This window comes from Corythoichthys intestinalis, chromosome 9, assembly GCF_030265065.1.
Source record: "Corythoichthys intestinalis isolate RoL2023-P3 chromosome 9, ASM3026506v1, whole genome shotgun sequence".
Classification (NCBI taxonomy): domain Eukaryota; kingdom Metazoa; phylum Chordata; class Actinopteri; order Syngnathiformes; family Syngnathidae; genus Corythoichthys; species Corythoichthys intestinalis.
The window spans coordinates 57,063,493-57,091,252 of record NC_080403.1 but is presented as its reverse complement, the minus strand read 5'-3'; the positions used below and the strand labels follow the sequence as shown (position 1 = coordinate 57,091,252).

The window sequence follows — 27,760 nt, the reverse complement described above, 5'->3', positions numbered from 1 at the left end:
CAACCTATATTATTTCCCAACGCAGAGAAGATATATCAATTGGTACCACCACGCACAGTGATGGTTGCACTTCCCATCATGCATTTGGGCAGAACAGTTAAATGGCTACAGTATCATTTACTGAAAGCTCAACAAATACACTAGATGGCAATATTTAGTCACAATATACAAAGTCACATTTATCCTTTAAGAATTACAAGTCTTTCCCTCTCACAGAAAGAATGTTAATAATGTAAATGCCATCTTGAGGATTTATTGTCATAATGAACAAATACAGTACTTATTTGTATGTTGAATGTATATATTCGTCCGAGTTTTATTCATTTTTTTCTTAATGCATTGCCAAAATGTATATGATCGGGAAAAATTATCGGGAATGATTAGAATTGAATCAGAAGCACACAAAAAAAAAAAAAAAAAAAGCAATCGGATCGGGAAATATCGGGATTGGCAGATACTCAAACTAAAATGATCGGGATCGGATCGGGAGCAAAAAAACATGATTGGAACAACCCTAATACTCTCCATGTGAAAAATTAAAACTGTTCAGACCAACTGGGCACTTAGACTTCCATTCTCCGTGTCAAACAGCTGAACAGGACAGGTTAAAAAAAAGAAGAAAAAAAAAAAAGTCCGCTAGCTTAAATACTGTATAATAATAATGTTTACCTTATGTTTATCTGGTGCGCACCAGATTGCTTAAATTCATTTTATTTCTGTTGATGTCCCTTTTAGAGGCTCCATACTTACTCGATCTACCAATTGTACATATCAATTTGACTAATTTTGTTAGACATTTAAACTCCAATTGTTTAGTGCTCAGTGTTTTATTGTTGAAATACAAGCTCCTAGTTGTACATGTGTTTGTGTACGCTTTACAAAAAATTTCAAATGTGGAAAAAGTTAAGGACCACAAATTCTCTTCTTTGCTGTTTGTCTAGCTCAGGGGTCCCCAAACTTTTTCCTGTTAGGGCCACATAACTTTTCCCTTCTCTGATGAGGGGCCGGGTCAGTTTGTAACTGAAAAAGTGTGACGATTGCAGGAGTGCCTAAATGTAAAAATTTATTGTTTTTCAGAAAGCCACAATCAAATAACCCTTTCTGGATTCTTCACGGACCAATAGTAAATAAGATAAAAAATAAAAATAAAAATAAAAATATAGTATAATATAATATAATATAATATAATATAATATAATATAATATAATATAATATAATATAATATAATATAATATAATATCATTAGGGCTGTCAAAATGATCGCGTTAACGGGCAGTAATTAATTTTTTAAAATTAATCACGTTAAAACATTTGACGCATTTAATGCACATGCCCCTCTCAAAAAGATTAAAATGACAGCACAGTGTTATGTCCATTAGATACTTTTTTTTTTGTTTTGTCGCCCTCTGCTGGCGCTTGGTTGCAACTGATTTTATGGGTTTCAGCACCATGAGCATTGTGTAATTATTGACATCAACAATGGCGAGCTACTAGTTTATTTTTTGTTTGAAAATTGTACAAATTTTATTAAAACGAAAACATTAAGAGGGGTTTTGATACAAAATTTTATAACTTGTACTAACATTTATCTTTTAAGAACTACAAGCCTTTCTATCCATGGATCGCTTTAACAGAATGTTAATAATGCTATTGCCATCTTGTTGATTTATTGTTATAATAAACAAATACAGTACTTATGTACAGTATGTTGAATGTATATATCCGTCTTGTCTTATCTTTCCATTCCAACAATAATTTGCAGAAAAATATGGCATATTGTACAGATGATTTAAATTGCGATTAATTACGATGAATTAATTTTTAAGCTGTGATTAACTCGAATTAAAAATTTCAATCGTTTGACAGCCCTAAATATAATATAATATAATATAATTAGAGCTGTCAAAATTATCACGTTAACGGGCGGTAAGTAATTTTTTTAATTAATCACGTTAAAATATTTGACGCAATTAACGCACATGCCCCCGCTCAGACAGATTTAAATGACAGTACAGTGAAATGCCCACATGTTAATTGTGTTTTATGGAGTTTTGCCACCCTCTGCTGGCGCTTGTGTGTGACTGATTTTATAGGCTTCAGCACCCATGAGCATTGTGTAAGTAATTATTGACATCAACAATGGCGGGCTACCATTTTATTTCTTTGATTGAAATTTTTACAAATTTTATTAAAACGAAAACATTAAGAGGGGTTTTAATACAAATTTTCTATAACTTGTACTAACACTTATCTTTTAAGAACTACAAGTCTTTCTATCCATGGATCGCTTTGAACGAATGTTAATAATGTTAATGCCATCTTGTTGATTTATTGTTATAATAAACAAATACAGTCCCTATGTACCGTATGTTGAATGTATATATCCATCTTGTGTCTTATCTTTCCATTCCAACAATAATTTACAGAAAAATATGGCATATTTTATAGATGGTTTGAATTGCAATTAATTACGATTAATTACGATTAATTAATTTTTAAGCTGTAATTAACTCAATTAAAAAATTTAATCGTTTGACAGCCCTAAATATAATATAATAATGATAAATAATAAATAATAATAACACTATTAATTAAATAGATAACAACCAAATAACCCTCTCTGGGTTCTTCACAGAAAAAAGCCAGGAAATAAATAACACCATTGAAGAAAATTTTTTTTTTTTAATTGTTCAGGGGGACAGACCAAATGTGGAGGTGGGCCGTAGTTTGGGGTCTCCTAGTCTAGCTGAATAACATCACATTTAGTTTGGACAGAATAGGCGTAATAAAATGACTTATAAACTGGTCGCCAGAGGTATTTTTTCTTGTTTAGTTTTTTTTTCCAAATGACAGAAAATTTTTCACAAAATATTATGTTGTACTTAGACCTTTTTTTTAAAAATACCATTTTAGGCTATGCTCAGGTATAAAGACTTTTGTCTTTGTTTATATCTCCTAAAATTACTCTGCAACACATTAAATGTTTTTTTTTTTACCTAATTACTCGATCAATCGAATGAATTGATCGCTATATTAAACGTTTGCTCAACTGATAGCAGCAGCCTTTAATTTGTTTAAATACTAGAGTATCCGTAAGCTCACTACAAACCCCAAAACAGAAGTACCGAAAAGAATACTAGCATAAAGAATCAATAAAAGTAGTAAATCATTAAGAGTGGCAGTTACCATAAAATTTTAACAAGAACAATCCTTATCAGATGTCAAACGCTGTCATTACCTAAGCGCAATGTGTTCAAGCAGCTATTCATGCATCTTATGCCAGGAGCACAATGCAATCAGACTAAAGGTTAGTCAAAAAAAAAAAAAAGGCAGGCTTCAAGGAACATGTTTTACAAAACCGCAAACATACCACCTATTGTTGCCGTTAAGTTGTTTTCTAACCGCGCACGCAAGCGTGAGTCTTGCACTCTCTACACATGTGCGCAGAGTGCTGGATTATTAATAGCAAATCAAAAAACTTTGTTTCCATAGTGACTGTTTGAGTCCATTCTGGAAAGTGTCTACAGTTGTTACCAAGACAACAACCCAGCAATAGCAACTGAAGGTGGCACACATCTGAGTAATTCGGGATCGCCCCTTAAACAAGCTCCCTGGTAAAGATGCTTCTTCAAGCACCTTGCATATACATTTAAAGACTGATACGGGGTTTGTACCTTTTTCCTGACCAAATTCAAGCACTTTTTAAAGGACGGATGAGTTCATGGGAGTCTTGAGTGTTCTACTTGGTTTAATTGTATTGAAAGTAGGGCTGCTGTCAAATTTATCGCGTTAACGGGCGGTAATTCATTTTTTTAATGAATCACATTCAGACCCGTGCCGCCCATAAGGCGATCTAAGCAACCGCCTCAGGGCGCACCAGCGTCAAGGGCGTCAAGATGAATATTAAAATAATATTTGATGATAGCAGTGTTAAAACAACTATTAGGGCTGTCAAAATTATCGCGTTAACGGGCGGTAATTAATTTTTAAAATTAATCACGTTAAAATATTTGACGCAATTAACGCACATGCCCCGCTCAAACAGATTAAAATGACAGCACAGTGCAATGTTACTTGTTACTTGTGTTTTTTTGGAGTTTTGTCGCCCTCTGCTGGTGCTTGGGTGCGACTGATTTTATGGGCTTAAGCACCCATGAGCATTGTGTAATTATTGACATCAACAATGGCGGGCTACTAGTTTATTTTTTCATTGAAAATTTAACAAATTTTATTAAAACGAAAACATTAAGAGGGGTTTTAATATAAAATTTACACTAACATTTATCTTTTAAGAACTACAAGTCTTTCTATCCATGGATCGCTTTAACAGAATGTTAATAATGTTAATGCCATCTTGTTGATTTATTGTTATAATAAACAGATACAGTACTTATGTACCGTATGTTGAATGTATATATCCATCTTGTGTCTTATCTTTCCATTCCAACAATAATTTACAGAAAAATATATAAATATATATATATATATATTTTTTATAGGTGGTTTGAATTGCAATTAATTACAATTAATTAATTTTTAAGCTGTAATTAACTCGATTAAAAAATGTAATCGTATGACAGCCCTAAATTATACAAAACAAAAAAACAAAAGAACAACAACCATTCATAATAAGTCTTTAAATGATAATGAAATCATTTTTCTAGTGTGCCTTCTGCCTGTTTCACTTTTTCCTGTGATGCGATAATTTCACTACAGTCCCTAGTCTCATTCACCACTCAGCAGACGAGCGAGCTACCTGAAGGTGCTATTTTTAGCCTCCGCAATTGAGCGACGTTACGGTGACAAGTCAACTTCATGCAAAGAGAATAGCCCTCCGGGTCAGAAGAAAAAGAAAGAAGACAGCAAAGACGTGAAGAAAAACAGGTTTGTTTTGATGATTTTTTTTTTTCAACAGCATAAGCACGTGGACTTAGCGCAACTGCAAGCTAGCGGTTATTTACATAGAGTTTATATGACTTAGTGCTAAAGCAAAATGATACTGTATCATTAGCCATGGTGTTGTTTTAGAAATATTTTCAGTATTCAGCCAGATGTGGATTAGTTTTAGTTAAACCTACTCCCCCTCCAATTTTAGAAAATTTAGGAGAAAGTGTATGGGAGACTAAAACTGTCTTGCATGTGATGTGAACCACTTTTACCTTGTGTTAAATTGTGCTTTTCAAATAAATTTGCCTTGCCTAAAAGTGCCAAGGTTAATTAAATAAATACACCATTAAATATGGAATTAATCATTTCAAAGTTGCAGTGGCGCCTCCAGAAATTCTTCATAGGGGTGGCCAGATGGGGCCACTTAAGATCTTGGGGTGGCCAAAACTAAAAGCCATAATTTCAGGTTTTCATTATATTATTGCGGTAAAAAGGTCAGGGGAAAATTATCTGAAAGACTTAAGGACACGGCTACCGATATACTTTGGTGTATTGTGTAATATTACTAATGATTTAATGTGCATAGTCCATAACTGTCCAGTCAACATTTTGCGTTTCACAACAATTCTGTTTTATTTTGTTATGTATTTACAGTATTAGGCATAAGGTGTACATTTAACTAGGGCTGTCAAACGATTGAAATTTTTAATGGAGTTAATCACAGCTTAAAATTTAATTAATCGGAATTAATCGCAATTCAAACCATCTCTAAAATATGCCATATTTTTCTGTAAATTATTGTTGGAATGGAAAGATAAGACAAGACGGATATATACATTCAACATACTGTACATGAGTACTGTATTTGTTTATTATAACAATAAATCCAAAAGATGGCATTAACTTTTTAACATTTTTTCTGTGAAAGGGATCCACGGATTGAAAGACTTGTAATTCTTAAAGGATAAATATGAGTTTGTATATTGTGACTAAATATCAAACTAAGTACTAAATTATGAACTAATCTATTGGATCTAATCAACATAACGAGCACATCGATTGACTATGGACTATTGGGAAAATGAACAATCAGAGGGGATGGTTATTATTTTAAAAAAAAAAAAAAAAAAAAAAAAACTTCTGAAATCTGAATGTCAAAAATTTGATATTTGATATTTTCTGCATCCGAAGCTTCGGCTTCTCCCGTCAGCCCTTTTCTTTTCGGGTTGAATTAATTGTAAATACATATAAATGTTGTATGTTTGTTTGGATTTGTCATGCCTGAAGGGAAAATAAATAAATAAATAAATAAATAAATAAATAAATAAATATTGCCATCTAGTGTATTTGTTGAGCTTTAAGTAAATGATACTGTAGCGACTTAACTGTTCTGCCTATATGTATGATGGGATGTGGTGCAACCATGAATGTGTGTGGTGGCTGCAAATGCTATATCTTCTCTGCGTTGGGTACACTACAGGGTGTTAAGAAAAAGATCAACCCCTGTTATTCTTCCCAACGTCGCTTCCCACAATATTTATAGTTGCTGTGGGAGAGATGACAAAGCTTTGTATCTACTCCACTCTGCCTCTATCTCTGTAGATAAGTAAAACGGCACCATTGTAGGCTGTTTGCGGGAATGCGTGGATGAGTCGTACCACGAATGCGTTAATTGTGGTAAATATTTTCACGTGATTAATTTTAAAAAATTAATTACTGCCCGTTAACGTGATGAATTTGAAAGCCCTACATTTAACAAAACAAAATAAATGCAGTCATTTGGGATGAAATGCATAACTGATGTTACAACAATCTAACGATATACTGGCAAGCGGGGTGGCCAGAGGGGTGGCCAACCAATTTATAAGGGTGGCCGTGGCCACCCCTGGCCACCCCCTGGTGGCGCCACTGAAGTTCTGTGGTATGGGGGACTAAAAGTGCCACAGATTTAAATGCAAACATTTTTCATTAAATGTGTCATTAGTTCATTAAACTGGCGATCATGTTCATGTAAAAACTAGGGCTGTCAAACGATTATTGACATTAATTTGTTTGATAAAAACATCAGTCCTCATGGTCGGAACTGATGCCCTTGCATTCGTTACTCGGGGTGTAACGGTACGCGCAAGTCATCGTTCGGTATGTACTTCGGTACTGGGGTCACGGTTCGGTACGAGTTTAACAAGTGCACTCAGGTCCGTAGAGTGCATTGCATCGAAACCTCCCTCTTGAAGGTGCCCTGGCAGCTTAAGCTGCTAGTCTGGGCTTTGGGCTAGGCGGCTAAGCGCGCTCTCGGCGCGGGTACTAGACCTGACCTGGACGGGCGGAAAAGGATAGCGTTGTGTGGCGCAGTTCCATCCAGACCGGTGACACGGGTTCGGTACAACAGCAGGCCGGCGAGCGAGAGGCACGAGGTGAAGGTAGGGCCACTCGATATATCTTTTGACATTTATCTCAATAATTTCCTAATCACTCTCATTTTAGCACTTAACAGTACATGACATCATTTACCACAAGGTTAAACACCGCAGTGTGAGAGAAGCATTTGGCCTTGGATTACAGCCGAGAGATGCCGGCAGTGCGTGTGCACGCGTGTGTGTGCCTTATTTGCCTAGTTTGCTTTTCTTGGGGCATTACAGTCTCTATTAAACCTCTTAACTTTCCGAGGACATTGTGTGCCTGTGCTTGTTGTTTGGAATCAGCCACTGCATGTCATTAGGTCAGGCCTAGTCATCATCTCTGTCAGTACCTGACTGATAATGCAGTACTGCATCCATGTGAGCGGAGATATACTTCAAAAAGGTAGCAAGTCATTTAGATCTTCCGGCTATGTCCTGTTTGAATGTCTCACAGGGTTAGAGGATAACTCAGTTGACTTTTCCAAATGATGGTGGTTTCCTTCCAGCCCAGCTCAGTTGCAGGCTTAGTTGGAAAAGCTATTTGATTTGGGGCTTGTTTGGTGTTCCTTCACATGCTTGCTGATTGTCACATGCCAGGATGTTTATTTAAGGTGTTTGCTGAAGCAAATTTTCATCTATTCCACATAACCACATCCCTGTTAGTCCAGGATTATTTGATATGAGCAGTAGTTGAGACAGACGTTTAACGCAATCTTGAACCTCTGTGAAGTTGGCCCCCCATCAGACGCAAATATATACACTCACCGGCCATTTTATTAGGTACACCTGTCCAACTGCTCGTTAACACTTAATTTCTAATCAGCCAATCGCATGGCGGCAACTCAGTGCATTTAGGCATTTAGACATGGTTTAAGACAATCTCCTGCAGTTCAAACCGAGCATCAGTATGGGGAAGAAAGGTGATTTGAGTGACTTTGAACGTGGCATGGTTGTTGGTGCCAGATGCCAGTTGGCTGGTCTGAGTATTTCAGAAACTGCTGATCTACTGGGATTTTCACGCACAACCATCTCTAGGGCAGGCATGTCCAAAGTCCGGCCCGGGGGCCAAATGCGGCCCGTGGTCAAATTTCATCCGGCCCCCAGCCTCTGTCATATAATCAATAACGTCTAGCCCACACACAGACTTAATAAATTGGTCAGCAGTACTGCTACCAGCATATGAAGTAGTTTACACACTAAATACTGCTCCTCATTTACCCACTAAAAGGCAGCAGCACTCTAAGCAACATTACCTTGTGTGACCCTTTACTCCCAGTTTTCTAAAATGGCGACAATCAACAACAACAAAAAGTTGACTGCGACGGCCGACGCTTCAAGGATAGGTGGAAATTGGACTATTTCTACACTAAGGGACCGTTTACATCAGACATGTCCAAAGTCCGGCCCGGGGGCCAAATGCGGCCCGTGGTCAAATTTTATCTGGCCCCCAGCCTCTGTCATAAAATCAATAAAGTCTGACCTGCACACAGACTTAATAAATTGGTCAGCAGTACTGCTACCAGAATATGAAGTAGCTTACACATTAAATGCTGCTCCTCATTTACCCACTAAAAGGCAGCAGCACTCTAAGCTACATTACCCCGTGTGACCTTTACTTCCAATTTTTCTAAAATATAATCAACAAAAAAAAGAAAGTTGACTGCGACGGTCAACGCTTCAAGGATAGGTAGAAATCAGACTATTTCTTCACTAAAATAAAAAATCGCAAAAACTGTGTGTGCTCATTTGCAAAGAGACAGTTGCTGTTTTTAAAGAGTTCAATGTGAGGCGATATTACCAAACTAGACATGCTGAAATGTGCGACAAGATTAATAGGAAGATACGCGGCAAGAAATTAAAGCAACTTGAAGCTAGTTTAATTTCACTGAGTCAGTATTTCGCAAGCGCTCGAGAGTCGAAATTGCGAGATTATTATTTTTTTAAATGAATTAATTTCAACAAAGCAAATGTGACATACAGAATGGCTTGCTAAAATTTGCTTAAATATATAGTTCTACGTAAAGGACGTCAGCCTAGGTCGGCCCCCCACATTTTTACCACACAAAATCTGGCCCCCATTGCAAAAAGTTTGGACACCCCTGCTCTAGGGTTTACAGAGAATGGTCCGAAAAAGAAAAAATATCCAGTGAGTGGCAGTTCTGTGGGCGGAAATGCCTTGTTGATGCCAGAGGTCAGAGGAGAATGGCCAGACTGGTTCGAGCTGATAGAAAGGCAACGGTGACTCAAATAACCACCCGTTACAACCGAGGTAGGCAGAAGAGCATCTCTGAATGCACAGTACGTCGAACTTTGAGGCAGATGGGCTACAGCGGCAGAAGACCATGCCGGGTGCCACTCCTTTCAGCTAAGAACAGGAAACTGAGGCTACAATTTGCGCAAGCTCATCGAAATTGGACAATAGAAGATTGGAAAAACGTTGCCTGGTCTGATGAATCTTGATTTCTGCTGCGATATTCGGATGGTAGCGTCAACAACATGAAAGCATGGATCCATCCTGCCTTGTATCAACGGTTCAGGCTGGTGGTGGTGGTGTAATGGTGTGGGGAATATTTTCTTGGCACTCTTTGGGCCCCTTGGTACCAATTGAGCATCGTTGGAACGCCACAGCTTACCTGAGTATTGTTGCTGACCATGTCCATCCCTTTATGAGACCACAATGTACCCAACTTCTGATGGCTACTTTCAGCAGGATAATGTGCCATGTCATAAAGTCTCAGACTGGTTTCTTGAACATGACAATGAGTTCACTGTACTCAAGTGGCCTTCACAGTCACCAGATCTCAATCCAATAGAGCATCTTTGGGATGTGGTGGAACGGGAGATTCGCATCATGGATGTGCAGCCGACAAATCTGTGTGATGCCATCATGTCAATATGGACCAAACTCTCTGAGGAATGCTTCCAGCACCTTGTTGAATCTATGCCACAAAGAATTGAGGCAGTTGTGAAGGCAAAAGGGGGTCCAACCTGTTACTAGCATGGTGTACCTAATAAAGTGGTGGTGAGTGTATAAAAATGATGTCTAAAATGTCACAAAATAATTGATCAAATGTAGTCTTACAGTATGTGTACATGTCATTGACTAAATATGCACTACAACGCTAACATAGCTAGCTAACCTCAGAATTCAGCCAACATGAATGATAGGACTAGAGCTGAAACGAATACTCGAGCGAATCGAGTAACTCGAGTTTAAAAACTAATCCGAGTAATTTTATTCACCTCAAGGAATCGTTTAATTTTGCTAGCCGTAAGCATCACATTTTGACCGGACTACTTTTAAAGCGGGACAAGACGCTGATGTCACGTGCGTAGAGGAAGAAGCAATAATTAAAAAAAAAACCTTACTGCAGCCGGCAGCCGCTACAAACTACGCCGACATTGCTAAAAACTAGCCCGCATGAAGCTACAGTGGTAGCAGTAGCAGGTAAGGTCTGATGCGTCTCATAGATATCACATGTATGTTGAACTAGATGCGAAATGACAGAGTCAGCGGCGTTAGCAAACGGCTGCCATCTGAAAGCAGTAAACTTCTCAGCGCTAATGAATAAGATTAACGTTACTGTCACTCGCTCACGTAGCGTTAGCCCCGCGGAGGGCTAGGTTTCTATTAATTATGACCACTAACGATATACAGGCTTTATTTAATCTGTGAAAACATAGCACTGTAGAGTGATGAGGGTGTAAAATAAAAACTTAATAATGCTAAGTAGGGTTGTTCCGATCATGTTTTTTTGCTCCCGATCCGATCGTTTTAGTTTGAGTATCTGCCGATCCCGATATTTCCCGATCCGATTGCTTTTTTTTTTTGCTCCCGATTCAATTCCAATCATTGCCGATAATTTTTCCTGATCATATACATTTTGGCAATGCATTAAGAAAAAAATAATAAAACTTGGACGAATATACACATTCAACATACAGTACATACTGTAAGTACTGTATTTGTTTATTATGACAATAAATCCTCAAGATGGCATTTACATTATTAACATTCTTTCTGTGAGAGGGATCCACGGATAGAAAGACTTGTGACTTTGTATATTGTGACTAAATATTGCCATCTAGTGTATTTGTTGAGCTTTCAGTAAATGATACTGCAGCCATTCAACCCAAATGCATGATGGGAAGTGGAACCATGACTGTGCGTAGTGCTACCAATTGATATATCTTCGTTGTAACGTTAAATACAATTAGAAAACAATTTAATTTAAAAAATATATATATATATATATATTAAAAAAAGGCATGTCCGATATTTTTTTGCCGATTCTGATACTTTGAAAATGACGTGATCGGACCCGATCGATCGGGACGCCAATCGATCGGGACATCTCTAATGCTAACTGTCAATTTTAGCTCTGTAGTCATTGCTGGATAAAACACCAAGTAGCACTGGTCCCTAATCTGCTCCAATACAGCAGACATCACACTGTAACGTTGACAAAGAGGCACCCGCTTCGTTAGGTTGCAATTATTCATTTTTTTAGGAACTTGTAGAACAACCAACACGACGCACACGCACCTGCCAGAACGACAATAACAACAGGAAGGCACGTCTCCCGCTCTCCCGCACCTCCCTCACCCCCGCACATCAAGTGGTGCATTCAGGAACGCATGTGAATATATCCGCGCCATATTATAACCTGATATTGCAGTAATAAAACCTCTCCTAAAAAAACCTAATCTGGATGCCTCAACCATTAGTGATTACAGGCCAACATCAAATCTGACATTCCTGGGGAAAATTATCGAAAGGGTTGTGTTCGAACAGATCCAGACTTTTATGATGCAAAACAATCTTTTTAACTCATTTCAGTCTGGATTTCGGCCACAACACAGCACCGAGACCGTGCTTATCAAAGTCCTAAATGATATTCGTCGGAATACCGATGCAGGCAAATCATCTGTTCTGTTACTATTGGATCTCGGCGCCGCATTCGACACGGTTGATCACAACATACTCCTCATCAGATTGGAACAGTGGGTAGGGCTTACTGACACTATTCTTCAGTGGTTCACATCCTATTTACATGATAGGGATTTCTTTGTGTCAATCGGAAACTATCAGTCAGAACGAACCAAATTCCCGTGTGGAGGAGTCCCTCAAGGGTCAATTCTTGGACCACTCTTATTTAACATCTATATGCTTCCGTTAGCTCAGATAATGGAACAGTATGACATCTCCTATCACGCCTATGCAGATGACACACAACTGTACATTTCTGTGTCCCCACATGATTATAGTCCCTTAGTCTCCCTGAGTAAAGGCATTCATCAAATCAATGAATGGATGTGCCAGAATTTTCTCCAATTAAATGTGGAGAAGACAGAGGTGATCATTTTTGGGCCAAAAAAGGAAAGGTCAAAGATAAGCAGGCAACTTAGCACAATGTCACTTACAGCTACAAATCAAGTCAGAAACCTTGGCGTAATTATTGACTCAGACCTAAAATTGGATAGCCATCTAAAGTCCGTCACTAAATCTGCTTATTACCACCTAAAAAATATAACCAGAATTAAGGGGCTTCTGACTCAACAAGACATGGAAAAACTTATGCATGCATTCATTTTCAGCAGATTGGACTATTGCAATGGTATATTTACAGGTCTTGATAAAAAATCAGTCAGGAAGCTGCAGCTAGTACAGAATGCTGCAGCCAGACTCCTCACAAATACAAGGGAGCTGGACCACATTACACCAGTTTTGAAATCGCTACACTGGCTTCCAGTGAGTCAAAGGATAGACTATAAAATACTACTGCTCGTCTACAAAACACTTAATGGCCTTGGACATGCTTGACTTGTTAGATTCCTATGAGACATCTAGACCCCTAAGGTCGTCTGGAACCGGTCTTCTGCATGTTCCAAGAACAAGAACCAAGCAGAGTGAGGCAGCATTTAGTTATTATGCTCCTCACCTCTGGAACAAGTTACCTGAACGTCTGAAGTATGCTCAGACTGTTAGCTCTTTTAAATCAGGGCTAAAAACGCTTTTGTTTAGCACTGCATATCCATAACTGGCTATATATTTCAATCTACTTGCTTTCTATTCCTCTTGTGCTTATCTCCATTGCTGATTTCAATTATTATTAGTAGTAGTAGTTTTTGTTTTATTTTTGTTTTATTTTTATTTATTTATTTTTATTCTATTTGTGATTAAATGCGATCTTTTGTCTTGGTTTTTACGTTGTATTGATTTAAATGTGATTTTTATGATCTTCATGTGGTGTTAAGCACTTTGAATTGCCTTGTGTTGAATTCTGCTATATAAATAGATTTGCCTTGCCTTGCCTTGCCTTGATATGTTACAATACATTAATTTTGAACACTGCAAAAACTCAAAATCCTATCAGGACTTACAGTTTAGACTAACTTAAAACTTAACTAGAACTTAAAAATAGCTTGACACAAATGGAAATTCAATTGAAACACAAGGGAAAAACACCTAACTTTTAAGTGTTGTTTGTTATCAAGCGTAATGACAATTTTAGGTAAGAAATAAGATTTTTTTTTTTTTGAGTGAAGCAGTGAATTTTTTTGGGTTTTTTTCTGGTCACATCAGATGCAATTGTTGGCTGTTTTCAACAATGTACATCGAAAATAAAGACATTGATTGACTGAAAATGGTACAATATTAGGTGAAATGTCTTGTTTTCTCATGTATATTTTAGGGCTGTCAAAATTATCGCGTTAACGGGCGTTAATTAATTTTCTTAATTAATCACGTTAAAATATTTGACGCAATTAATGCATGCACTGAATGAGCCGCTCTCGCATTGCCTCAAACAGATTTCAATGACGCCGTTTATGGACATTAAGAGTGAAGAGAATGCCACCGGCCGCTTGGGGGCAGCGCAGCGCCGTTCCATACTAATGTTATTCCTTCTAATAGTGGGAGAATTAGTAGTTGCGAGACGTTTATGCTGTTGCTTTGTGCTCCACACATATTTCGGTAAGTTTGCTTTCTTTTAGTGGCAATTATGTGTCTCTTGTTGTATTTTGGGTAAGATATGCACGTAGATATATCTGTTATAAAGGCGAGTGGACACAGGCGTTCTTTGAGCTGCGCCGTTTATTGGCATAAGCTTCTGCAACTCCTTCACAACAAACAGAAGTATCATTTAGTGAAAGCGCAACAAAAATAATATTGCTATCTCTCAAAAAAATAATGTTCACAAAAAGAAAAGCACTTCAGTCTGTAGTAATGAGGCCCTATTCTCACACAGCTAAACAACAATGCAAAGTGAACTGGCATTACTCAGAGTTTGCTCACTCAATTCTTATTATTGTTATTTTTATTCTTATTATTATATTAACTCTACTTTTGATTGAAAATTGTACAAATTTTATAAAAAACGAAAATATGAAGAGGGGTTTTAATATAAAATTACTATAACTTGTAACTATAACATTTATCTTTTATGAACTACAAGTCTTACTATCCGTGGATCACTTAAACAGAAAGAATGTTAATAATGCCATTTGTGGATTCATTGTTATAATAAACAAATACAGCACTTATGTACAGTATGTTGTATGTATATATCCGTCTTGTGTCTTATCTTTCCATTCCAACAATAATTTACAGAAAAATATGGCATATTTTAGAGATGGTTTGAATTGCGATTAATTACGATTAATTAATTTTTAAGCTGTAATTAACTCGATTAAAAATTTTAATCGTTTGACAGCCCTAGTATATTTATAATTGCTCTTTACCTAAAAAAAATATATATGTTTTATCCGATTATTAGATTAATCGATAGAATTTTCAGTCGATTACTCGATTACTAAAATATTCGATAGCTGCAGCACTAGATAGGACACAAATTTTTTTTCACTCTCCACTAACAAAAAAAAAAAAAAGAACAACAACAGCAACAACAGAAAATCTTTTGAGCGTCTGAATAGACAAACAGCCTGTTAGTCAATTCATAATGACACTTACGTTCCGAGGATATCTTTGAAGTCATATTGTTCTTTCACATCCGATGTCTTTCTCTTCCAGGAAAGGCAGTCGTCACCCAGCGGCATCTTCTTGTTGTAATGGTCAGAAACAATACTAGATAAAGAAGAAAAAGAGGATCAGGATTAGAAACCCAAACAGTTCACGTCTGAGGGTCATCCAATCAAAATGTATTCCAAAAAACGTATCGTTTTTTGAGGTTAGCGACTCATGATATCCTTCATGTGACATCATTTCAGTCCCATGAAATCGATGCGGTCAGATAACTTTAGCCAATTAAATAGGGCGACTGAGCACTACCAAGAACTGTGGCTAAAGTTATGCAATCGGCAAGGTAACCAAGGAGACTACCAATGATAATGGTGACGGCTGAACCTGCACAGGTAAGCTATATTAGTGAACTAAAGTCAGACTACGTAGATTTAATGCCTGATTGGCGTCACGTATACCGTATCCTAACCCAGAAATACTCTTCCCACTTTGCCTCCAGATAGAAACATTTTCCATTATGCTGTTGTTCTGTCAATAGTTTGATTTTTTGGGGCTTGTTGTGCTGCGTTTGCATTAACCCAGTTTGTGTATATGGGAAAACACCACTTCCTGCTGTGCCATCATGAAGTATTAGGGATGTCCTGATCACATATTTATGCATGCGAGTTTAAATCCAAGTCACCTGATTTTAAGGACCTACCGATACTAAAGAGAAATGGTATTTTTTGCTAACATGCTAATCAATAATCGCAGACATGCCTGCTTCTATTGTTTGAGTAGCTACAGTTGTGGTCAAAAGTTTACATACACTTGTGAAGAACATAATGTCATGGCTCTCTTGAGTTTCCAGTTATTTCTACAACTCTGATTTTTCTCCAATAGAGTGATTGGAACAGATACTTCTTTGTCACAAAAAACATTCATGAAGTTTGGTTCTTTTATGACTTTATTATGGGTTAACAGAAAAAGTGATCAAATCTGCTGGGTCAAAAATACACATACATGGATCTGAAAAAGCGACTCATTGACTTGAACAAGTCAGGAAAGTCACTTGGAGCCATTTCAAAGCAGCTGCAGGTCCCAAGAGCAACAGTGCAAACAATTGCTTGTAAGTATAAAGTGCATGGCACTGTTTTGTCACTGCCACGATCAGGAAGAAAACGCAAGCTATCACCTGCTGCTGAGAGAAAATTGGTCAGGAGGGTGAAGATTCAACCGAGAATCACCAAAAAGCAGATCTGCCAAGAATTATAAGCTGCTGGAACACAGGTGTCAGTGTCCACAGTCAAGCGTGTTTTGCATCTCCATGGACTGAGAGGCTGCCGTGTAAGAAGGAAGCCCTTGCTCCAAAAGCGGCACCTTAAGGCACGACTGAAGTTTGCTGCTGATCACATGGACAAAGATAAGACCTTCTGGAGGAAATTTCTGAGGTCAGACGAAAAAAAAATCGAGCTGTTTGGCCACAATGCCCAGCAATATGTTTGGAGGAGACCCCAAGTACACCATGCCTACCGTCAAGCACGGTGGTGGTAGTATTATGCTGTGGGGCTGTTTTGCTGCCAATGGAACTGGTGCTTTACAGAGAGTAAATGGGATAATGAAGAAGGAGGATTACCTTCAAATTCTTCAAGATAACCTAACGTCATCAGCCCGAAGATTGGGTCTTGGGCGCAGTTGGGTGTTCCAACAGGACAATGACCCCAAACACACATCAAAAGTGGTAATGGAATGGCTAAATCAGGCTAGAATGAAGGTTTTCGAATGGCCTTCCCAAAGTCCTGACTTAAACCCCATTGAGAACTTGTGGACAACGCTGAAGAAACAAGTCCATGTCAGAAAGCCATCAAATTTAAATGAACTGCACCAATTCTGTCAAGAGGAGTGGTCAAAGATTCAACCAGAAGCTTGCCAGAAGCTTGTGGATGGCTACCAAAAGCGCCTAATTGAAGTGAAAATTGTTACCAAATATTAGCGCTGCTGTATGGATATTTTTGACCCAGCAGATTTGATCACTTTTTTCTGTTCACCCATAATAAAGTCATAAAAGAACCAAACTTCATGAATGTTTTTTTTGTGACAAAGAAGTATCTGTTCCAATCACTCTATCAGAGAAAAATCAGAGTTGTAGAAATAACTGGAAACTCAAGAGAGCCATGACATTATTTTCTTCACAAGTGTATGTAAACGTTTGACCACAACTGTACATAATAAAATAGATATATTAAAACTAGTAACTATTAAAACTAGGGGTCGATGCCAGCCGATATATCGGGCCGTATTATGATCTGATATGATAATCGGCCGATTAACTAAAAAATAAACTGATAAAGAAGGATTTTCATCAGGCATCTGTGTGGGCAACTGTGGCCGCCGCTGACTGACGGTAGGATTCCGGAAGGACCCTGCAGCAGCTGAAGGCAGGCTGCTATAGGAAGCTTCAGGCTTGCCTGGTTTGTAAATACTGTAAGATTTTATTTCTATCTTGCATGAGAGAGAAGCAATGTTTCTTTAGCCTTTTAAGGTATTTACTGAGTGATCCTTGTACTCTAAATGTGACTCATAGCATTGGCGTAGCATTAGTCCAGTTTTTGTATATGATATAGCACCACTTCCTGGTGTACCATCATGGAGTGTACATATTGAGGATGTCCCGATCGCATATTTATGCATGCAAGTCCGAATCCAAGTCACCTGATTTTAAGGACCTACCGATAAGTGAGGGAAATAGTATTTTTTTATGCCAACATGCTAATCAAAAATCGCAAATTAAATTAGATGCTATATCGGCCGGCTGATATATGGATTTTTTTTCCCAACATCGGCCGATTAACAAAAAAGTAAATAAATAAACTGATAAAAAAAAGCATTTTTCATCCGGCATCTGTATGGGCAACTGTAGCTGCTGCTGACTGACAGTAGGACCCCAGAAGGACCCTGCAGCAGCTTGAAAGCAGGCTGCTACAGGAAGCTTCAGGCTTGTAAATATTTTAAGATTTTATTTTTATCTAGCATGAGAGAACTGCAATGTTGCCTTATCCTTTTAAGTGTTTACTGAGTGATCCTTCCACTCTAAATGTAACTCGTAGCGTTAGCATAGCATTAGCCCAGTTTGCGTATATGGAATAATACCACTTTCTGCTGAGGCATCATGAAGTGTAAATATTAGAGATGTCCCGATCACAAAATAATGCATGCGAGTCAAATGAGTCAAAATTAATCGGATGTCTAGCGTTGTCAATGTTAGCCAGTGCGCTAACTTAGACCCTACTCTAATGGAAGATTTTGCTAGCAACCTGTTGGTTCCTTTATTGACCCCTTATAAAACAATATATCGATTCAGGAACATATCGATAACCTTTTGCGCTACAAAAGTATCGCGATATATCACCTTTTCGATATATTGCCACACACCTAGTCATAACACACGATATTGTGTTAGCCTTGCAAGTACAACCCCAAGCAAAAAGTTGTCAAGAGTCACGAATCTGCATTGGACAAGGTGATGATGCTGGAACTTTTGTTTGGTGCCGTTCCAGTGAGATTTACAAAGATGACTGCCTGAAGAAGACGTCAAAATCCCTCAGTCCTTGATGATATGGGGCTGCACGTCAGGCAAAGGAGATGGCTGTGGTTAAATCTTCAATAAATGCACAAGTTGACATTGAAATTTTAGACAGCTTTCTTATCCCTTCAACTGAAAATATGTTTGTCTTTTTCCCAAGACGACAATGCATCATGCCACAGAGCTAAAACTGTTAAAGCATTCCTTGGAGAAAGACTCATCCAGTCAATGTCATGGCCTGCAAATAGCCCAGATCTCAACCCTACTGAAAACCTATGGTGGAAATTGAAAAAAAATGGCTCCGACATGAAAGGATGATATGGCAACTGCAATCCAAGAGATTTGGCACCAAATTGATGAAGAATACTCATCAAGTCCGTGCCTCAGAGATCGCAAGCTGTCATAAAAGCCAGAGGTGGTGCTACTAAATTCTAGAGATGTGTTTTGATTGTTATTTCTTTGTTTGTTTCTCATGATTCCATATATACAGTATTTCCTTGCACTTGCTCTACAAAAGTAACATTTACTGACCACTACAATGTTTTTTATTCGTTTCCTTCAGTGTTTCTGAATGCTAAAGAGTTGCACTTTTGAACTATTTATTGCTTTTTATTAGGGCTGTCAAAATTATCGCGTTAACGTGCGTTAATTAATTTTTCAAATTAATCACGTTAAAATATTTGACGCAATTAACGCATGCACTGAATGAGCCGCTCTCGCATTGCCTCAAACAGATTTCAATGACGCCGTTTATGGACATTAAGAGTGAAGAGAATGCCACCGGCCGCTTGGGGGCAGCGCAGCGCCGTTCCATACTAATGTTATTCCTTCTAATAGTGGGAGAATTAGTAGTTGCGAGACGTTTATGCTGTTGCTTTGTGCTCCACACATATTTCGGTAAGTTTGCTTTCTTTTAGTGGCAATTATGTGTCTCTTGTTGTATTTTGGGTAAGATATGCACGTAGATATATCTGTTATAAAGGCGAGTGGACACAGGCGTTCTTTGAGCTGCGCCGTTTATTGGCATAAGCTTCTGCAACTCCTTCACAACAAACAGAAGTATCATTTAGTGAAAGCACAACAAAAATAATATTGCTATCTCTCAAAAAAATAATGTTCACAAAAAGAAAAGCACTTCAGTCTGTAGTAAAGAGGCCCTATTCTCACACAGCTAAACAACAATGCAAAGTGAACTGGCATTACTCAGAGTTTGGTCACTCAATTCTTATTGTTATTTTTATTCTTATTATTATTATATTAACTCTACTTTTGATTGAAAATTGTACGAATTTTATTAAAATGAAAATATGAAGAGGGATTTTAATATAAAATTACTATAACTTGTAACTATAACATTGATCTTTTATGAACTACAAGTCCTACGATCCGTGGATCACTTAAACAGAAAGAATGCTAATAATGCCATTTGTGGATTTATTGTTATTATAAACAAATACAGCACTTATGTACAGTATGTTGTATGTATATATCCGTCTTGTGTCTTATCTTTCCATTCCAACAATAATTTACAGAAAAATTTGGCATATTTTAGAGATGGTTTGAATTGCGATTAATTAATTTTTAAGCTGTAATTAACTCGATTAAAAATTTGACAGCCCTACTTTTTATCCGAGTTTGTTCTACATGATAAAATGTCTGAGTGAGTGCTTGTCCGAGACCTGTAATTCCATACTTTTTGCTATGGGTCATAGAGTCAAAAAGCTAGAAATCGGCTAGTCGTCTTTGCGGAAAACGCTTGGCGCTAAAGTCAACTTCACTTTACACAAGGGTAATGTGCGTAGATCTCGTTTTTGTTTGGAATCGTATAAATCAGCCGTTTGTCCCCATCATACTCGCAGAGTTAGAGCGATCTCAGAGCACCTTAGCTGTCACAGACATCATCATCTAAACCCGCAGAATCTCCAACACAAGACTCGGCCGACTAAAATAGCCCGGTTCATATCAGTGCCACACGCCTTCTCTGTTCCTGCCGCCTGCAACTACTTCCCTGTTAGACCATATAAGATGATGTAACATTCACTTTGTTACAGACCATAAAATAGACCGGTAAATCATCTCCAATGAGCTCAGAGTAAGAAATGTGTGCAAATGAGTGATTCGCGCATGTATTTCTAATATCTGACAGTGGACACTAATAGAACATATAGGGTATACTTCACGTGGCCCTCTCGCTTGCTTCATATGTGTTGTCATAGAAACCCGAAGAGAACTGCAACGGTATTTGAGAGTCCAAATAGCTTTGGTGTTTCACAACAGCTGAGATGCAAATCATATGGTCACGTCAGTGGACAGACGCATTTGTCTTGATTGATGGAAGGTGCAATCAGCAGAATCGGGTAGTAACGCGTTACAATTACTCCGTTACGTTTACTTGAGTCATTTTTTGAGGAAATTGTATTTCTAAGAGTAGTTGTGCCACGTTATACTTTTTAGACTTGTGAAGAAAAAATGCTACTTTTACGCTGCTAATTTGGGCAACACTTATGGAGCCCCTAAAGGAACAACGACAGAAATAAAATTAATTTAAGCCATCTGGTCCACACTGAATAATTTGTGGTGCCCACCAGAAAAAATCTGGTGCGCACCAGATAGCTTATAGTGCTAGTGCGCACCACACACTATCTGGTGCGCTCCCGATAGTATCTGGTGCACACCAAACAGTATGTGGTGCGCACTAGAAATGATCTGGTGCACACCAGATAGTATGTGGTGCAAACGATAAACTACGTGGTGCGCACTGGAAACTATCTGGTGCACACCAGATAGTTTCTAGTGTGCACCGCATACTATCTAGTGCGTGCCAGAAACAATCTGGTGCAAAGCAGAAACAATTTGGTGCGCACCAGATAGTGTGGTGTGTACTAGAAACTATCTGGTGCACACGAGATAGTATGTGGTACGAACGAGAAACTATTTGGTGCGCACCAGACAGTGTGTGGTATGCACCAGAAACAATTTGGTGCGCACCAGATAGTGTGTGGTATGCAGCAGAAACAATTTGGTGCGCACCAGATAGTGTGTGGTATGCACCAGAAACAATTTGGTGCGCACCAGATAGTGTGTGGTATGCACCAGAAACAATTTGGTGTGATCCAGATAGTGTGTGGTGCGTTCTACAAACGCACTAGAAATGATCTGGTGCACACCAGATAGTATGTGGAATGAATGAGAAACTGTGGTGCGCACTGGAAACTATCTGGTGCACACCAGATAGTTTCTAGTGCGCACCACATACTATCTGGTGCGTACCACAAACAATATGGTGCACACAAGAAACAGTTTGGTGCGCACCAGATAGTGTGTGGTGTGTACTAGAAACTATCTGGTGCGCACCAGATAGTGTGTGGTATGCACCAGAAACAATTTGGTGCGCACCAGATAGTGTGTGGTGTGTACTAGAAACTATCTGGTGCACACCAGATAGTATGTGGTACGATTGAGAAACTATCTGGTGCACACCAGATAGTGTGTGGTACTCACTGGAAACTATCTGGTGCACACCAGATAGTGTGTGGTACTCACTAGAAACTATCTGGTGCGCACCAGATCATATGTAGTGAGCACTAGAAATGATCTGGTGCACACCAGATAGTATGTGGAATGAATGAGAAACTGTGGTGCGCACTGGAAACTATCTGGTGCACACCAGATAGTTTCTAGTGCGCACCACATACTATCTGGTGCGTACCAGAAACAATCAGGTGCACACAAGAAACAGTTTGGTGCGCACCAGATAGTGTGTGGTGTGTACTAGAAACTATCTGGTGCGCACCAGATAGTGTGTGGTATGCACCAGAAACAATTTGGTGTGCACCAGATAGTGTGTGGTGCGTTCTACAAACTATCTGGTGCACACCACATTGTAAGTGGCACGAACGAGAAACAATCCGGTGCGCACCAGATAGTGTGTGGTGCAAACTATAAACAATCTGGTGCACACCTGATCGTGTGTGTGGTGCGCACCATAAACTATTTGGTGCACACCAGATAGTATGTGGTACGAATGAGAAACTACCTGGCACTAGAATTATCTAGTGCACACCACATAGTAGGTGGTACAAACGAAAAACTATCTGGTGCGCACCAGATAGTACGTGGTGCACACTGCAAACCATCTGGTACGCACCAGAAAAAATCTGGTTACGATATATCCCCATTTTGAACTTTTGTCACACCCCTAATGTGCAATATGTCAAATTAAAGCTAAGATGTTCAACATTTATGATCAGTTGTCAAAACCTTACGGAGATTGATAGTTTATCAGTAATCAAGCAATGTGTGTGACTTCAGCTGATTATGACACTTTCAAAATGTAAAAAAAAAAAATTGGGGAAAAAGTTCATGACATCATCCTTTGATGATTTAGGAATAAAAAGATGTGCAGTAAGGCATGTTTGAACTGTTTTTTTGGTCTTTTTTTAGCTTAGAAATACTCACAGAAAACTCAACCCCAAATTTCACAAAAACGCTCAGAGTTTATTGGTTAATTAATAGTAAAATGGAAAACAATAGGCTAAGTAGGCCTCTGTCAACATAATATATAAACAGTTTTTTGGATAACTATAGCCTCACAGACATAACATAACAGGCTGAGTTGAGGAAAAAACATCTAACTCGCACTTGAGTAGAAAACTATGCAAAAAGTGCAACTTATAGTCTGGAAAATACAGTACTGCAGTGTGTCTTACGAGAAAGAAAAACTGATGATGCAATTTGGATTCCCCTTTTTATACTCCACTTCTGCATTTACGATGAAGCTGCTGAAGAAAAAAAAAAGCAAGTCTGCTTACATTTTTTTGCGCATAACTTTTCGGGCTCCACTGACAGACAGGAAACCCAGAAAAAGAGGAGCTGATATCCTACAGGGGGCTTTTCCGTAAATGAACATTGAATTCTGTTCAACTCTTTTTTAGCGTTATTTTACAATGAAAAATATGAACTATAATATCTTTTTTGATAAGGACTAGATGGTGATTCTCATGACAGCTATGCATTACGGTTAGGGCTGCAGCTATCGAATATTTTAGTAATCGAGTAATCGACTGAAAATTCTAGCGATTAATCAAGTAATCGGGTAAAACAAATATATTTTTAGGTGAAGAGCAATTATAGATATACATGAGAAAAGACATTTCATCTAATCTTGAACCATTTTCAGTCAATCAATGGCTTTATTTTCGATGTATATTGTTGAAAACAGCTAACAATTGCATCTCAGATGTAACTGGAATAAAAAAAAAGACTAATTCACTGCTTTCACTCAAAAAACTTTTAGATCTTATTAAAAAAAAAAAAAAAATTATATATATATCTTACCTAAAAATGCCGTTACGCTTGATAAAACACATCACTTAAAAGTTAGGATTTTTTCCCCACGTGTTTCAATTGAATTTCTATTTGTGTCAAGCCATTTTTAAGTTCTAGTTAAGTTTTAAGTTAGTCTAAACTGTAAGTCCTGATAGGATTTTGAGTTTTTGCAGTGTTCAAAATTAATGTATGATACAGGCTGTATTGGAGCACATTAGGGACCAGTGCTACTTGGTTTTTTATCCAGCAATGACGACTGAGCTAAAATTGACAGTTAGCATTATTGAGTTTTTATTTTCATCATCACTCCACAACGCTATGTAATGTTAAAGCCTGTATGTAAGACATCTTAGCCACGCATCGACAGTGGTCATAATTAATAGAAACCTAGCCCTCCGCAGGGCTAACGTGACGTGAGCTTGTGACAGTAACGTTAATCTTATTTATTAGCGCTTAGCGCTCTTTATTAGCGCTTAGCGCTGTACTGCTTTAAGATGGCGGCGGTTTACTAACGCTGCCCAGACGCGCCCGAGTCTGTCATTTCGCATCTAGTTCAACATACATGTGATCTCTATGAGACGCATCAGACGCTACCAACTAGCATCGTGCGGGCAAGTATTTAGCAACGTCAGCGTCGTCTGTAGCGGCTGTCTGCTGCAGTAAGTTTTGTTGTTGTCGTTTTTTTGCTTCGTCCTCTACGCACGTAACATCAGCGCGTTGTCCCGCATTAAAAGTAGTCGGAGCAAAACGTGATGCTTAGAGCTGTCAAAATAAACGAATACTCGAGGTGAATAAAATTACTCGGATCAGTTTTTAAACTCGAGTTACTCGAGTTGCTCGAGTATTCGTTTCAGCTCTAATTACGGTAATAAAGGACATTTACAAAGCTAGCTTAAAATAGCAAGATGCTATGATGACTTAACGTATAATTATAGTGCTGCAACGATTAATCGATTAACTCGAGTAATTCGATTAGAAAAAAGATTCAAATTTAATATTGCTGATTCGATTATTCAATTAGAGTGGCATCGGTAAGGTTTGTTTTTAAAGTGTTGCATTTAGTTTGATCTGTTTGGGAGGATACACAGCCCTCTGGCATAAGGCTTTAAGTTATTGTTTGAGCTAATATGTTTGTTCTTGCATTTGTAATTTAGTTTTAAAGCATATTGAGATTTTTTTTTTTTTGTGGGAATGTGTGTTGTGAAAAAAAAAAGTTAGCATTTTGTAGCGTTTAAGCTAGCAGACTTTTGTCATGCAAATTTATTATGGTCTACTAAAATTACATATCAGACATTAGACATTTAAACTCATTTTTTTCTCTTTTGTCTTACGTAGATCGTAGCTTTAATTGCTATGCCATGATACCATGAAACAGTGAAATTTTGGCTTAAGGTTATTATACCGTCAGAATATCATACCGGTACATGCCTAGCTGTGAGCCAGTAGTGTTAGCTTGTTGTGGTTTGATGACGTCTCGCAAGAGGACTAAGGTTCTTCACACTTTTCGGTGGTAAACTTTCGGCTTTATAACCGAAAACTGAAAATGCAATTTAGTGACTTTCAGTCAAAAGTTTTCGGCGCCGAATTTTCGTTCACATCATTAGAAATGTTGAGTAATCCATCTGCTGGCAACCATCATGATTTTTCGACACTGTGCGGGTGTGCGCTGGTCCTCATGGAAAATGCAGTCTTCCTTAAGGCAAAACACTACCGCTTTTGTCCACCAGCGTCGCTAAAATCGACTAAAACTGAAGAGTTACCAAGTGTTGCTTTAAGTCACGACCACATAATAAATTCCAATAAAACTTTACGGTCAGTATCAGAGTTTTCTGATTTGGGGGTGTGGCTTAGAGATACAATACTGTCCAAAAGTATTGGCACCCTTGCAATTCTGTCAAATAATGCTAAATTTCTCCCAGAAAATGATTGCAATTTGAAATGATTTGGTAGAAATATCTTCATTTATTCTGCTTGCAATGAAAAAACACAAAAGAGAATGGGAAAAAAATGAAATCATTATCGTTTTACATAAAACTCCAAAAATGTGCAGGACAAAAGTATTGGCACCCTTTGAAAAATCATGTGATGCTTCTCTAATTTGTGTAATTAACAGCACCTGTTACTTACCTGTGGCACATAACAGGTGGTGACAATAACTAAATCACATTTGCAGGTAGTTAAAATGGATTAAAGTTGACTCAACCTCTGCCCTGTGTCTTTGTGTGTACCGCATGAAGAAAACAAAGAAGACCAAATAAATTTCTGAGGACTTGAGAAGCAAAATTGTGAGGAAGCATGGGCAATCTCAAGGCTACAAGAAGACCTGAACGTACCTGTGTCTACCGTGCACAGTGTCATCAATAAGTGTAAAGCCCATTGCACTGTGGCTAACCTACCTAGATGTGGATGGAAATGAAAAATTTGCAAGAGATTTTGACGAAAGATTGTGCGGATGCGGTGGGTATAGAGCCTCGACTAAAATCCAAACAACTTCAAGCTGTCCCGCAGTCCGAGGGTACAACAGTGTTAACCCGTACTATCCGTCATCATCTGAAGCAAAAGGGACGCTCTGGTAGGATACCCAGGATAACCCCACTTCTGACCCAGAGACATAAAAAAGCCAGGCTGATGTTTGCCAAAACTCATCTGAGAAAGCCAAAAACGTTTTGGAAGAATGTTCTCTGGTCAGATGAGACAAAAGTAGAGCTTTTTTGGGAAAAGGCATCAACATAGAGTTTACAGGAAAAAAACGAAGCCTTCAAAGAAAAGAACATGGTCCCCAAAGTCAAACATGGCGGAGGTTCCCTGATGTTTTGGGGTTGCTTTGCTGCCTCTGGCACTGGACTGCTTGACTGTGTGCATGGCATTATTAAGTGTGAAGACTACCAACAAATTTTGCAGCATAATGTAGGGCCCAGTGTGAGAAAGCTGGGTCTCCCTCAGAGGTCACGGGTCTTCCAGCAGGATAATGACCCAAAACACACTTCAAAAACCACCAGAAAATGGTTTGAGAGAATGCACGGGCGACTTCTAAAGTGGCTGCAATGAGTCCAGACCTGAATCCCAAAGAACACCTGTGGAGAGATCTGAAAATGGCACCCTTCAAATCTGAGACCTGGAGCAGTTGGCCAAAGAAGAATGGTCCAAAATTCCAGCAGAACATTGTAAGAATCTCATTGATGGATACCAGAAGCGGTTGTTTGCAGTTATTTTGTCAAAAGGTTACTTACTTTTGTCCCGCCTATTTTTGGAGTTTTGTGTAAAGTGATGATTTTTTTTTTCATTCTATTTTGTGTTTTTCATTGCAAGCAAAATATATGAAGATATTACTACCAAAGCATTTGTAATTGCAATCAATTGCAGGGGTGCCAATACTTTTAGCCAGCACTGTAGGTTCCCCAATGGCAGTCAATGTCAAATTGACTGGAGTTTTTTTTTTTTTTTTGGCAAACATGTCTTTTAGGGTGGCACTTGCCACTCCATGCCACCCTGGTGGATCCGCCCCTGAATAGACTTTAAAAAAAAAAAAATCAAGATTTTCATGACTACATGGGGGCAAATGAGTATTTAGTCATCCACTAATTGTGTAAGTTGTCCTACTT

General features: G+C 38.3%; 1 protein-coding gene across 3 annotated transcripts in view; it reads right to left on the bottom strand.

The window, feature by feature from the left end:
- Positions 1-27,760, bottom strand: part of camk1b (calcium/calmodulin-dependent protein kinase Ib) — a 94,089-nt gene that overhangs the window by 55,980 nt on the left and 10,349 nt on the right. For all 3 annotated transcript variants that reach the window (XM_057844969.1, XM_057844968.1, XM_057844966.1), the window contains one exon: positions 15,260-15,373. In XM_057844969.1, the coding sequence (XP_057700952.1) occupies positions 15,260-15,345 (86 nt within the window). In that variant the 5' untranslated portion in view covers positions 15,346-15,373. The remainder of the gene's footprint in view (positions 1-15,259; positions 15,374-27,760) is intronic.